This window comes from Adiantum capillus-veneris, chromosome 1, assembly GCF_014529385.1.
Source record: "Adiantum capillus-veneris isolate H3 chromosome 1, ASM1452938v2, whole genome shotgun sequence".
In the NCBI taxonomy this organism is placed as follows: Eukaryota; Viridiplantae; Streptophyta; class Polypodiopsida; order Polypodiales; family Pteridaceae; genus Adiantum; species Adiantum capillus-veneris.
The window spans coordinates 118,181,509-118,193,617 of NC_140931.1; the positions used below are offsets into that span (position 1 = coordinate 118,181,509).

The 12,109-nt window shown below is 47.4% G+C and overlaps 1 protein-coding gene across 1 annotated transcript in view; it reads right to left on the bottom strand.

Annotated features, from left to right (window-relative positions):
• Window positions 1-407: 407 nt before the first annotated feature.
• Window positions 408-12,109, bottom strand: part of PIP (proline iminopeptidase) — an 84,955-nt gene continuing 73,253 nt past the window's right edge. Inside the window, exons 9-11 of the mRNA XM_086519981.1 lie at window positions 2,449-2,562; window positions 2,288-2,362; window positions 408-1,220 (exon numbers count right to left, since the gene is read on the bottom strand). Of these exons, the coding sequence (XP_086376107.1) occupies window positions 1,122-1,220; window positions 2,288-2,362; window positions 2,449-2,562 (288 nt within the window). The 3' untranslated portion in view covers window positions 408-1,121. The remainder of the gene's footprint in view (window positions 1,221-2,287; window positions 2,363-2,448; window positions 2,563-12,109) is intronic.

A 12,109-nucleotide genomic window follows, 5' to 3' on the forward strand; every position in this document is an offset into this window, starting at 1 on the left:
GATCATCATCCCTTGATACATTAAGATATGAAGCCCACTATACAAACTTGTGGTATGGGACACTAGAATGTCTTGTAGATGTAAGCAAAAAAACTATGATCAAGTTCATTTATCCACTTCGGGATGACATAGAGAATATGATAGGCCGAGATCATCCTTTATGAAAACGTCATTAAAATCTCTCTCTCTCTCTCTCTCTCTCTCTCTCTCTCTCTCTCTCTCTCTCTCTCTCTATGCACGACACGGGCTTGCAATATTTGTATGTACTAATCCTGCATTTTCCTATGGTTTCAAGGCCATGTTCACAACTCTTGAAGATGTCCTTTTGTGAGAAGGCTCCTACCCTTACCAAACTAGCTTTTTAAAAGCTAATAACCTTAGCATAAGCACATGGATGACACACAAACTCGAGATAACTGAAGTTCATTTTAATTTTTTTTCATGTCAAATCAAATTTGGTGGCAAGGTATGAGCCAAACACTAGTTAAGGCTCCATGTTCTTGGATGAGTAATGGGAAACCTTGGAGCTCGTACGTTAGTCTTACAATTGGCACAACAATAATTATACCTGAGGCATTATGTGAGAGCACTGAAAAACTAGCAGAATTGAGCATGGCAGACTTGTACAAGAGTACATGCCATTCACAGTTTACCTCCAAGGCCGTTGTTCGATTGCTTAAGATGTTGCTTGTACTTAGACACCCATTGGCAATAATTGGTGTCTTCATCCTCCTCGGACAGGTAATTCAGAAACTGGCACGTAACAAGCTTGAACCATGAATGAGTGTTGATTCCATGTGGCACCTACGGGGGTGCGTCAATGAGTAGAATGGTGTCTTCTAAAAATGCCTTACATGGCTAGGAGTTTGAAATTACAAGCTAAAACATGTCAAAGAAATCATCAAATCTTGCTTTTGTGGAGTACAATGGACCATGCAGCAGAATTCTAAAACCATTGACAATTATGAATAAAGGGAAATTGGTTCCACAGTTTCAGTTTCTTTTCGTTGCAAACTATCGTTGGGACCTTTCCCTAGTTCTTTGTTTTTCAGGTTGAGGATAAGTTCATCTTCAATCCTTCCATCTAACAGGAACAAGGGCATGATTGAAGGACCATAAGGCTATTTCTTCTTCAGAAACTTTTGGAAAGATTCAGTTGCGGCAACCAGCTCCGCTGTTATACCTGGCTCGTTAGCCGAGTGCCCTGCATCTGGCACAACCTGCATATCATTAAAAAAGCACATTAAGAACAGTTGTCACAGAGTCCCTATTTCAAACCCCAGACTTGCTCCAGAAATCTTCAAGCATGGACATTGAATTGAAGAGAGAAATAAAATTCACTTTTTCTTTAAAAATCCTGGCTTTCATGAAAAGTCTCATGCCCAATCAGACAATGCCGTCTACAAGTCATTTTTTTCCACTCATATTGTTGTTAATGACAAAAAGCAAAAATCAGCTAACCATGAAATCAACCAGATGAAAAATGTTTGAGCTGATGTGCTCTTTAGAAAAAACGTAGACCCTTACCACTACATAGTAATTTTCACCTCCTTACAATGCGTATTCCATTCTTCACAGTAATCTATAAAGCAATCAAATGCTAATCTCGCAGAGCATGGAGGATCAATTCTTTCTGGAGGGAAGAGAAGGACTATTTGGTCACTCTTCCTTTGAGGGCACTTCATTGATAATATATCAATCTTTGTCAGGGGAGCAAAGGAGAGAGCACTTCATTGATAATATATCATTGGTAAACAAGAGAGGAGTCCCACACCACTTTAGTGGATCTTCATTTGTACGATGTTTGAACATAATGGCATAAGTTTCTACTGATAACAGAAGGAAAATTTTCAATCATGCATGTTCTGGTTTATTATGCCCCTGTTGCTCTGCCATCTTAAGTGGCCTTGCAGGTGTTGAAATTACAAAAATATGGGGGCCCAATCTAGAACTCAAGCTCTCATTGGAGAGCGCAGATGATGATAGAGCATACGGGCTCCTCGTGCACATCAGTCCGTTCTTGATCGCGATGACTAAGACAGATAGGCCTTTACCATGTGACACATTACCTTGCCACACCATCAGTGTGTGCCGGAGACAAAAAAACCAACTTTCAAATCTCAACACCAAAGAAAACTAGTTAGCAATGTTCTAGAGCTTCCTGAACTCCTATTTAAGAGTAGACACAGCCTTCCTTACCTAAGGAACTTTAACACAAAAAGTTTCAACCTACATAAGTAGCCAGCAATAGCCTCACTCATGTTATAGATCAAGAATCAGATTTTACCTTAAGCTTTGCCTCAGGCCATGCTTTATGCAAGTCCCATGCAGACATCATAGGACACACAACGTCGTACCTTCCCTGTCAAATTATGAAGATAATCTTACTGAGCAGCCCAAGGGAAAAAGATGCTTTCAAAGCAATTGTTAAAAGACATGAGGATATACCTGGACGATCACAGCAGGAATATGTCGGATCTTATCAACATTGTCAAGAAGATAAGAGTCCATTGGGAAGAACCCTTTATTGATAAAATAGTGATTCTCAATCCGAGCAAATGCCTGAAAATCTCTCTCTCTCTCTCTCTCTCTCTCTCTCTCTCTCTCTCTCTCTCTCTCTCTCTCTCTCTCTCTCTCTCTCTCTCTCTCTCTCTCTCTGTGTGTGTGTGTGTGTGTGTGTGTGTGTGTGTGTGTGTGTGTGTGTGCGCGCGCGCGTGCGTGTGCCTGTCTCAACAAAGGAGGGTGATTTTCTATTACTTAAAAAGTCCCTCAGAATGGCCAAATGGTGCCGATTCTAAGGGCAAATACATCACTGATTACCGAAGGCAATAATCGGAAAAATGTAAAAACTCAAAATAACTAGCCACATGGCAACTGTAACTGAAAGCCAGGGTAAAAACCTCTCCTAAAGAGAGTAAAAAGTGCCCTGGCAAGCTAAGTGGAAAGAGGATGACAACAACCTCTAAAAGATAGGCAATTCCACCAAGAGCAAACTCCTCTAATGCAAATTCAAACCGGAACCATCAAAAGCCACCAGCAGCAAGGATAAGGAACATCTGCAATTGGCAAGAGCTCGAACGTCGGGCATTACTGCCAATTGGTAAAACCTGATAGCAACAAGCAATGGAAAGACAAAAGGAAGAGAGCTGTCGTTGGTGAAGATGAGAGAGAAGAGGCACCCGACATCACCAAGAAACTGCAAGAGGATGACACAAGATGCGTAACAGTGCATTGCACTGGAGCTAGCAAGGAGCTACCAGTCCACTTGTTGAAAAGTGGCTCCTAAAAGCCTGAGCTGGAGAGGGAACTCCAGGAAGACAATGAAGGAGACTCAAGGGACAACAACTTTGGAAACTTGATGTAGAAACCTGGTAGAGCAAGTCCAGAGCAGAGTGGCAAGCCAGCAAACGTAAACCCAAATAAACCCAATGCGAAGAACACAAGGAAACAAAGAAGGCAAGAGCACACGGGAAGATAACAACAAATAAGAAACTAAGGAGATCAAACAAAAGAATTATACTCTAAAAACAAACTTCACTCATACCTACGCACCCACCCATACGTACTCACTCACCCCATAGTTGGTTGAAAGTGTCTGAAGAAAACATAGCATGCATGTAATGTGCAATGAAAGTGATTTATGGTGATAACTCAGGATGAGAGATCACCGCGTACTCCAGGTTCCTTTTTAGTTCATGAGAGAGACGTGCAAACACTAAGAAAGAGATACTTGAATGAAGGTTCTAAGAGAGAGAGAGAGAGAGAGAGAGAGAGAGAGAGAGAGAGAGAGAGAGAGAGAGAGAGAGAGAGAATGAAATGAAATGTAATATTCGACTTCAAAAGGCCAAAATGACCTATGAGACCAAAAGGTTACATGTGGTGAATCTAATACCAGGTCTGGGTACAAAGTACAAAGAACTGAAAAGAAAATATTGGGTAGGGGTGGGGTGAAAGCTGATACAAGGGAAATACAAAGGGTGAGCTGATACAATGGAGCTCTCTGACAGTCGAGGCATCATATACATAAACATCAGTATCCAAAAGGCTGTATAGATTCAATGTCCTCCAAGGTAGGCACTCTGCAGGGGGGGGGGGGGGGGGGGGGGGGGGAGAGAGAGAGAGAGAGAGAGAGAGAGAGAGAGAGAGAGAAATGAAATGAAATGTTATATTAACGTCTTCAAGAGGCCAAAATGACCTATGAGACCAATCTGTTACAAAATGGTGAAGTTAATACCATGTTTGGGTACAAAAGAACTAGAACAAAGATACTACTACTAGAATCCATCCTCATCTGCACTCTGGATGTGGAGAGAGTATGACTCGAATCCTCTACTGTAGTCTCCGTCGATGCTAATCTCCTCAATTGTGGCCGTCTGGATCTTCATAGCTACAGTGGTCGGTCGATGAGAGTGCCGGTAGTGGTCGAACGAGTGTGGGCCGAGCCCTGCAGTGATGGTTGCTCCTCTGGCTGTCCCATATCTAGTGAAAAGAAATCCGTAATCTGTCTTTGGGACTGTCTCTCTCTATCTCTCCCCAGTAAAGTGTCTCTATATCTGTGTAACTGAAGTAGATATAGCCCAAGACATCTCTGATCCTCATAACTCATGACCCTAGAGAAAGGACCGAAACCCTCTCTGAATAAGCAGTCGAAACGGCTCCGTATCTCATAGTACACTATGCAATGACATACGTAATGTAGCTCTGTCTCTGGCTCTAGCTAACATAAGCGGTATATCCTGTTGTTTGCTGGTATCCCTCTGAATCTACCAGTCTCAATCTCCAGCTGATGCGAGGATTGCGTATCTGACCAATGGCACACTGTGTCCATGTAGCTGGGTCAAATCACAAACCCATCTCCTGTGAGGTGGAGAAGATGCTCTCTATAGAAAGCCATCTTCGTGCCCAACTCCTGTGGCGGCTCTATCCATGTCCTCCTGGTATCCAGCTGGATCAGGTCCTGACGAATGAGTCTTGTAAGAGACATCGAGGGTGCCTGAAGAGAGTACTGGAAAGGGGGCAGCCTGTCCTTGGTGAAGCCATGCGTCTGAAACCATGTCATTTGTGCATACCAGCATGAAGTGTCCCCCTGAAGAGCTGGAAGACTCGAGGGCCAATCTAGCATATCTGTCTCTAGTAGTATCCCACAAGCTGTGCACAATGGAGACTGATCTAGTAAGCGCCTTAATCTCCATAGGAGGGGCAGCTAGCTCTGCTCGAATGATAGCATGGGGTACGAAGGCCTTGGCTCTGATCAGTCAAGAGATCATAGATACCAAGGGCCTCTTCATACGTCTCCAACCATCCTCGCCGACAGAAGGTCCCCATATCTGCACCCCATACAACATAGCTGAGGCTACTAAAGTATCAAAGAGCCATAACTTTGTCTGAGGTTCCTAGAATTGAACCTGCGAACACATCCTCTCCAAGCCTCCCAAGGCCGCAAAAGCTCTAGTCAATCTAGTCTCTGCTGCTCTCCCCAAAGAAAACCTCGGCCCAGTGAAGACAACCTCAAGGTAAGTGTATGCATCTGTATACTCTACACTCTCCTGACCATATGTGAATGTCGGTGCTGATCTCCCAATCCACTGTGGTGTGATGTTAAACACCATAAGCTCCACTATCCTCTGCAAAATTGTGTAATGCATCCAACTTTCGCTACATACCCTCTAGTGAGTCAGAGATCAACACAATCATCAACATATAACAACAATGGGATCCACGTTCCTGCCAGCTGGGCACCTCTATCACCCTCTCTGTCAATGTAATCAGACACCTCATCAACATACATACCAAATAGAGTAGGAGACAATGGGCAACCCTGTTTCACCCCAATGGTGGAGTGAACTAAATCAGATATCCCCTCCGGAGTGCGTACATGTCCCATCACTGATATGTATAGAGCCATAATCCCCTAATCAATACGATGGGCACCCCCATCTCCTGCAGTCTGCGCATCAATCGAGCTCTCGGTACCATGCCAAATGCTTTGTGGAAATCCAGAAAGCTACAATAAATCCGTCTCCCATGTGACTTGCCCTCCTCAATGATGGCTTTGAGTGTCAGAATATGATCAAGAGTAGAGAAACCCCTCTTGAAACCAGCCTGGCCCTTTGCTCGTACACCCTCACCCTTTGCCCAATTACTCAACTGCTGCTCAAGAATGGATGCATACAACCGTGCCAATGTGTGCCCAACCATAATAGTGCGGTAATTCCCAGGCTCTGTAGGATCACCTGCTTTGAAGATAGGCACAATAGTAGACAACCTCCAAGTCTCAAGTAACCCCTCACATGGCACAATTGAAGAACACTGCAAGAGCCTCTACTAGCATATCTCTAGCATGTATGAAATGCTATGCTAATATGGTGTCCGAATGGATCCTACTAAGGTTGAAGCAATCAAGACATGGTCAGCTTTGATGATTGTGCATGATGTTTGTAGCTTCTTGGGACTATGTTCCTTTTATAGAAGGTTCATCCGAAATTTTGCCGAACCCCTACATGCTTTTCAAAAGAGAGAGGTCACTTTCAAATGGATTCAAAAAGAGATTTTAGCTTTTAATCTCGTGAAGAAAAAGATGAGTTTAGATCGAATAATCGTTTTTCCAAACTTCAGGAAGTCATTTGTGGTCCTTTGTGATGCCTATGGCAATGCAGCGTCAATGCGTAGTGGCCTATGAAAACAAAATCTTGAAAGGGCCAGAAAAGACTATGCAAGTCTAGGAGAAAGAGCTATTGGTTGTGATTCATGCGCTTTCAAGTTGGAAACACTACCTGCTTGGTGCTAAATTTGTTGTCCAAACAAATCATGAGCCTTGCAATACTTATTGACATAGTCAAAGTTATTTGAAAAGCATATGCGATGGGCCAACAAAATTTTTTTCCCGAGAAAAAGATCCTTCTATTAGTTTCCGAAACTGCCCAAGGGGCTACAACCACCTCTGCTAGAGAGGGATACAACAATCATCAGGGGGAGACTCTCCCAATGAAAAACAACATATGTATACTGAGGCTAAATCAAGAGATGGGAGGAGGGAAAAGCCACACAGGTGGGCGGTAGTGCCATCTCAGCACACCCTGAACCATGGTGAAGAAAGGTCCAGGGCACCAGAGTCGAAGAAAATCCTCTCTGCCCTGGAGTCTCTCGAACTATCCTCCGAGAGTATGGATCAGCTCTAGCCACAAACCTCGAACAGTCTCTGCTGGTGGTACAGGGCGAGCCTCAGAGATGCGAAAGCAGCAGACCCGCCAGATGAATCAAAGTGTCAGGCCGTAGATGAGCTCCCAACACTCCTCTCTCTCACTGCACCACCATTGTGAGGTAAGCTCTGTAGCAGACTGGAGTGAAGGTCGGGCCCCCCTGCATCACTATCATCTTGCCGATGGAGGATAGCTCAAACTGAAGTGCCGGGCCCATGAGAGTGGACCAAGCAGCTGCCCCCCAAGTGTACTACCGTGCCGTCGAAAGAGCAAGCATCAACCGAAGGACACGAAGCCAGAGCTGCCGTGCCAAAGGACAATCCCAGAGACAATGGCGCTGACTCTCCACAGGATGGTCACAAGCTGCGCATGCGCTCAGAAACCACTATGTACAAGCCAGCTCCCAACTGCTGTAGCTCGATGTGCAACCAGCCACTGGAACAAAGTGACTCGCCGCAGCTGTCTCTAGTCCCACAACCTCTCCCAAAAAGCTGCCAAGAACTCAGCTGTGAGACCCTCCTCCTGCCAATGAGGTGCTGCAATAGGACGAGTCTCTCTCCGTGCTGCCAGTATCTGACTTGCCAGTCGAGCAGTGTACTGAAAGAAAGGGACGCCTGGATGGTCGACTAAGCAGAAAGGGTCCCTCCAAAACCACTCTCCAGGATCCCACTGCACTCGTGCCAGTGGACAACACTCCCAAGCCCACAACCTCCAGTGGCCAGTCTCAAGAGCTACAAGGTCAGGATCAATGACGCAAGTTCTCCCACAGATGCCCACAACTCAGATCCTCTGAAAACAGCACTCTGCCCTTGTGGGGCCTTTACTGAAACTCGGTGCAAGCGACCCTCATCCTGTAGCTCGAAGAATAGGGAGGGTATTGTCTCTGAGCAAGCCCGAACTGCGATGAGAACCTCCAGTCGCGTGAAGGACCCCATCCATCTGGGCGCGGCTACTCGAGAGGCGTGAGCCACTCAGCTGGTACTGCCTTTGTGATGTCCTGACACATGCTCTGCACCCCTCTCATGCCCTGTAGTTGGACGCTTTGAAGCTCCTCTGATAAGCATGAAAACTGTAGCCAATCACCTACAGTGCGTGCTTCCTCTGCCATGGGACCCCAAGAAACACGAGGCCTACTACCAATCAAGTGGCCTCTCTAAGTGCTAACCATGGCGTTCCAAACAAGGGGATGTCTCATACGCTCCTCTGTGCAAGTAGGTTGATGCTGCCTTATGCCTCTCCATAGCTGCTCCCAGGAACGGAGCTGATTCACAACGAAACGGTCCTCCAGTCTCTTGCTCAGGCCAACTTTGCGCATCTCTGTGAAAATCCATATGGTCGAAGGTCGCCAAGGGCCTCTAGCCTGAGGTACTCTAGCACTAAGCCGCTGAAGCAAAAACTCCTTCCAGGGCTCCTCCCCTGGAAGTAATGCTCTGAGGACAAACTTCCCAAGAAGGGCTCTACTCTGCTGTGCTAGGTCTATGATCCCCAACCCTCCCTGAGAACAAGGAAGAGTGATGACCTGCCAGGCCACTTTGGCCCGGGCTATCTGAGTGTCACACCCTGACCAAAGGAAGTTCCTGATCAGCCTCTCTACTTGGCTGATGCGGGAACTCGAAAAGATCCAACAAGAAGTGACGTACCACATAGTAGCCAACAACACCTGGTTGGCCAATACAACTCTGCCTGCCAGAGAAAGTCGTGCGGAACTCCAATGTAACAACTTGCTCCTGATGGACAGGAGGAGGGGAGCAATCTGCTGCTCAGGAGACAAGTCCAAGCCAACTTGACAGCCCAAGTATCGAACTGCAGTCTCGGGGGGAATCCATTTGAAGCCCTCACCTGACATCCAATCAGGCATAGGAGCACTACCAACCGAGAAAGCCACTATCTTTCTCCAGTTGATCAGTGTGCCTGATGCACAACAAAAGGTCTCAAGAGCTTGCTCACACCTGTGAAGGTTGGCCTCCTGGCCCTCCAAGTACAATGCTAAGTCGTCTGCAAACTCAGCATCTAGTAGCTCATCTCCCCGAATAGGAAGCGCTAAGACACGTAGACCAACCTGTTGAGAAACCAAAAACCTGTTGATCGCCTCAGAATAGAACAAAAAAAGGAAGGTGGCAAGACGACAGCCTTGTCTGACCGAACGTATGAGCATGAAACGATCTCCTCTACCTCCTGACAAAAGTACCTGACCGTGTGCCCATCGGTAAAGAGCTGACACACCTCTAATCAATGCATTTGAGAACCCATCCTGTGTAGAGTGCCCTCCAAGAAGTCCCAGTCAACTCTGTCGTAGGCCTTCTCAAAATCGAGAAGTATCACCAGATCCTCACCACAGAGGCGCGCAAGGGAGATACCTCCCAAAAAGTAAAGATGTTGTCAAGGATACTACGCTCCTTGACAAAACCTGTTTGTGTCCCATGTATGATGCTCTCTAGAAATGACTGAATCCTCAAACTCAAAGCCTTGCCAAGAATTTTGTAGACTAAGTTGAGGATGGTGATAGGCCGCCACTGTCGAATCTCATCCAAGGAGCCACCCTCCTTGGGAATGAGGTAAATCACGCCCTCATTCATGCTGTCAGGCATCTCTCCTGTGTGTAGGATGTACTGAAAAGCGCTGCAGAGATCTGAGCCAAGCAAGTCCCAGTACTCTATGAAAAAGCTGGGAGTCAAACCATCCTCACCTGGACAGCTACCACGGGGGGAAGTGCTCTGAGGGCCGTGTGGAGCTCCTCTAACTAAAGATGCAGCTCAAGCCTCTAGCGCATCTCCTCACTCACAAGACAAGGCATCTGTGCCACACCTTCTCTTTGCATGCATCTTGACGCTCTGACTGAGGCTCTGATGATAGCAGGTCACGGTAAAAGTCGGTGGCAACTGCACGCATGTCCTCTGGCTCTGAAGCAACTGACCCGTCAGGCCTCCTCAACTAGCTGACCCTGGCCTGCGCATGACAAGGCCCCGCTGTCTCAAAGAAAGCCCCTGCCACTCTGTCATTCACCTGGGTCCACTTAGATGCCTGTCGGTGAAAAGCAAACTTCTGGCGCCTCTCCTCTGTGTTGGCAAGCTCCTGGCGAGCCTGTTGCAACTGCTCCTCCAACCAAAGACTGTCTAGATGCTGCTCTTGCATCCTCTGCAAGGAAGCAACGCCCCGTCGGAGACGCTGCTGCTCCTCTCTCGTTGTAGCCAGGCGGCGGGCCGTAGACTCCTGGAGAAATAGCCGACTAAGCTGAGCAAGTCCAAAGGCCACTCTGTCAGCAGGAGAGTCCTGCAAGTCTAAGCCCTCTGTCCAAAGAGCCACCACTCGCTCTCTGAGCGCAGAGTCCAGCAAGACCCTCTCAAGGATCCGAAGCATTGTGCTCCCCCTCCTCTGTCTATCTGTCACTGTGAGGATCACTGGTGCATGGTCCGAAAAAGAGGTCCCAACCAGAATGCAAACTAACCCACCCAAGTCACAGAAAAGGTCACTAGTGTAGAAGCGATCTATCCGAGATAGATTCACTCCTCCCACTCTGCGGTCCAAACGAGAGAAGGCCAGGCTGTTTGGAGGCCTCACAAAGGTAGAATGCTGCCACACATCTGAGACCCACAGAGTCATACATAACCTCTCCCAAGTCACCAACTCAACTCCATGCATAGAAGTATGGCTTCCTCCAATCCTGTCACATATTGAAGTCACCCCCAATGCACCATCGCTCTGCCTGCGCGGCAGAGACACTACAATGTGAGACCAAAACTCTGCACGTGCACTCGCCATATTGGGCGCGTAGATGTTCAGGAAGCCCGTGAGGCAACCCTGAACCTATAGTAATCCACTGAGCCCTTCCTGGCACAATAATCCCTCTGCCCACATTGGCCCGCTGCAAAGAATCCGCAATAGTCATACATACCCCACCCTGGATGCCTCCAGAGTCCAGGTCTAAATGCACCGGACCAAAACGTTTCATAGAGACCACGCAAAATCTGACCACACCGTCGAATGCGACTCTCACAAAGATGGTGCTCCTATAGGATAAGAATGTCAATCTCACCATCTACAAGGCATCTCTAAAGCTCCTAACGCAGCCGACCCCGCTGACGCTAAAACTAGGGCCCTCCTATAGGATAAGAATGTCAATCTCACCACCCACAAGGCATCTTTAAAGCTCCTAACGCAACCGACCCCGCTGACGCTGAAACTGGGGCCCTCCTAATCCCTGCACATGACCCTCATGGAGTCAGTGGGAGAAAACAGATGCTGCCACAATAGCCAACCTCGCTATCTTTGAGACCGGTTTGGATGGGGAGTAATCCGCATCCGAACGACCTCTAGACAAGCGCGAAAGAAGGGACTGTCCCGCCCAGGCCCAAGCCGAGCGTGCAGCCCGAAGGGCTACATCCTCTGTCCAAGAATCCTCATGCACAAATACATAACACAAAGGCCTCTGAGTGTCAGCAAAGAAATGCACCACAATGTGCCTGCAACCCACTATATTCGGAGGCGTCACGTTGAACTTGGCTAGAGGCCAAAGTGTCTGCACCAGATCTGTCACCCCTAAGTCCCCTGTGTGGCGTGAGAACTTAGTAGCCCGAGTCTGGAGCCAGTCAAGGACTGTGTGCCAGGTCCACTCTGTAGAATTCCTACCGCAGAACAGGAAGGAGAAACCCACCGCTGTGTCCAGAGCCTCAATGCCTCTAGCTGCAAGAAAGAGGACATGTACTCGAAAGCAAGCCTCCTCCAAGTCAAGAGAAGAGTCACCCAGGAACCGAGTGAAACTATAGTCGAAGAAGTCCCAACGTCTGCGAATGTCAAAGCTAGTCAAACCTTTAGGGACTGCTGCAAAGGGAGAAGTCTGCACCAAAAAAGGAGGCCTCAAGTCGGGATGTTCCTCTCGAGCCACACGGCTCGTAGCGAAAGCACTACCAAGA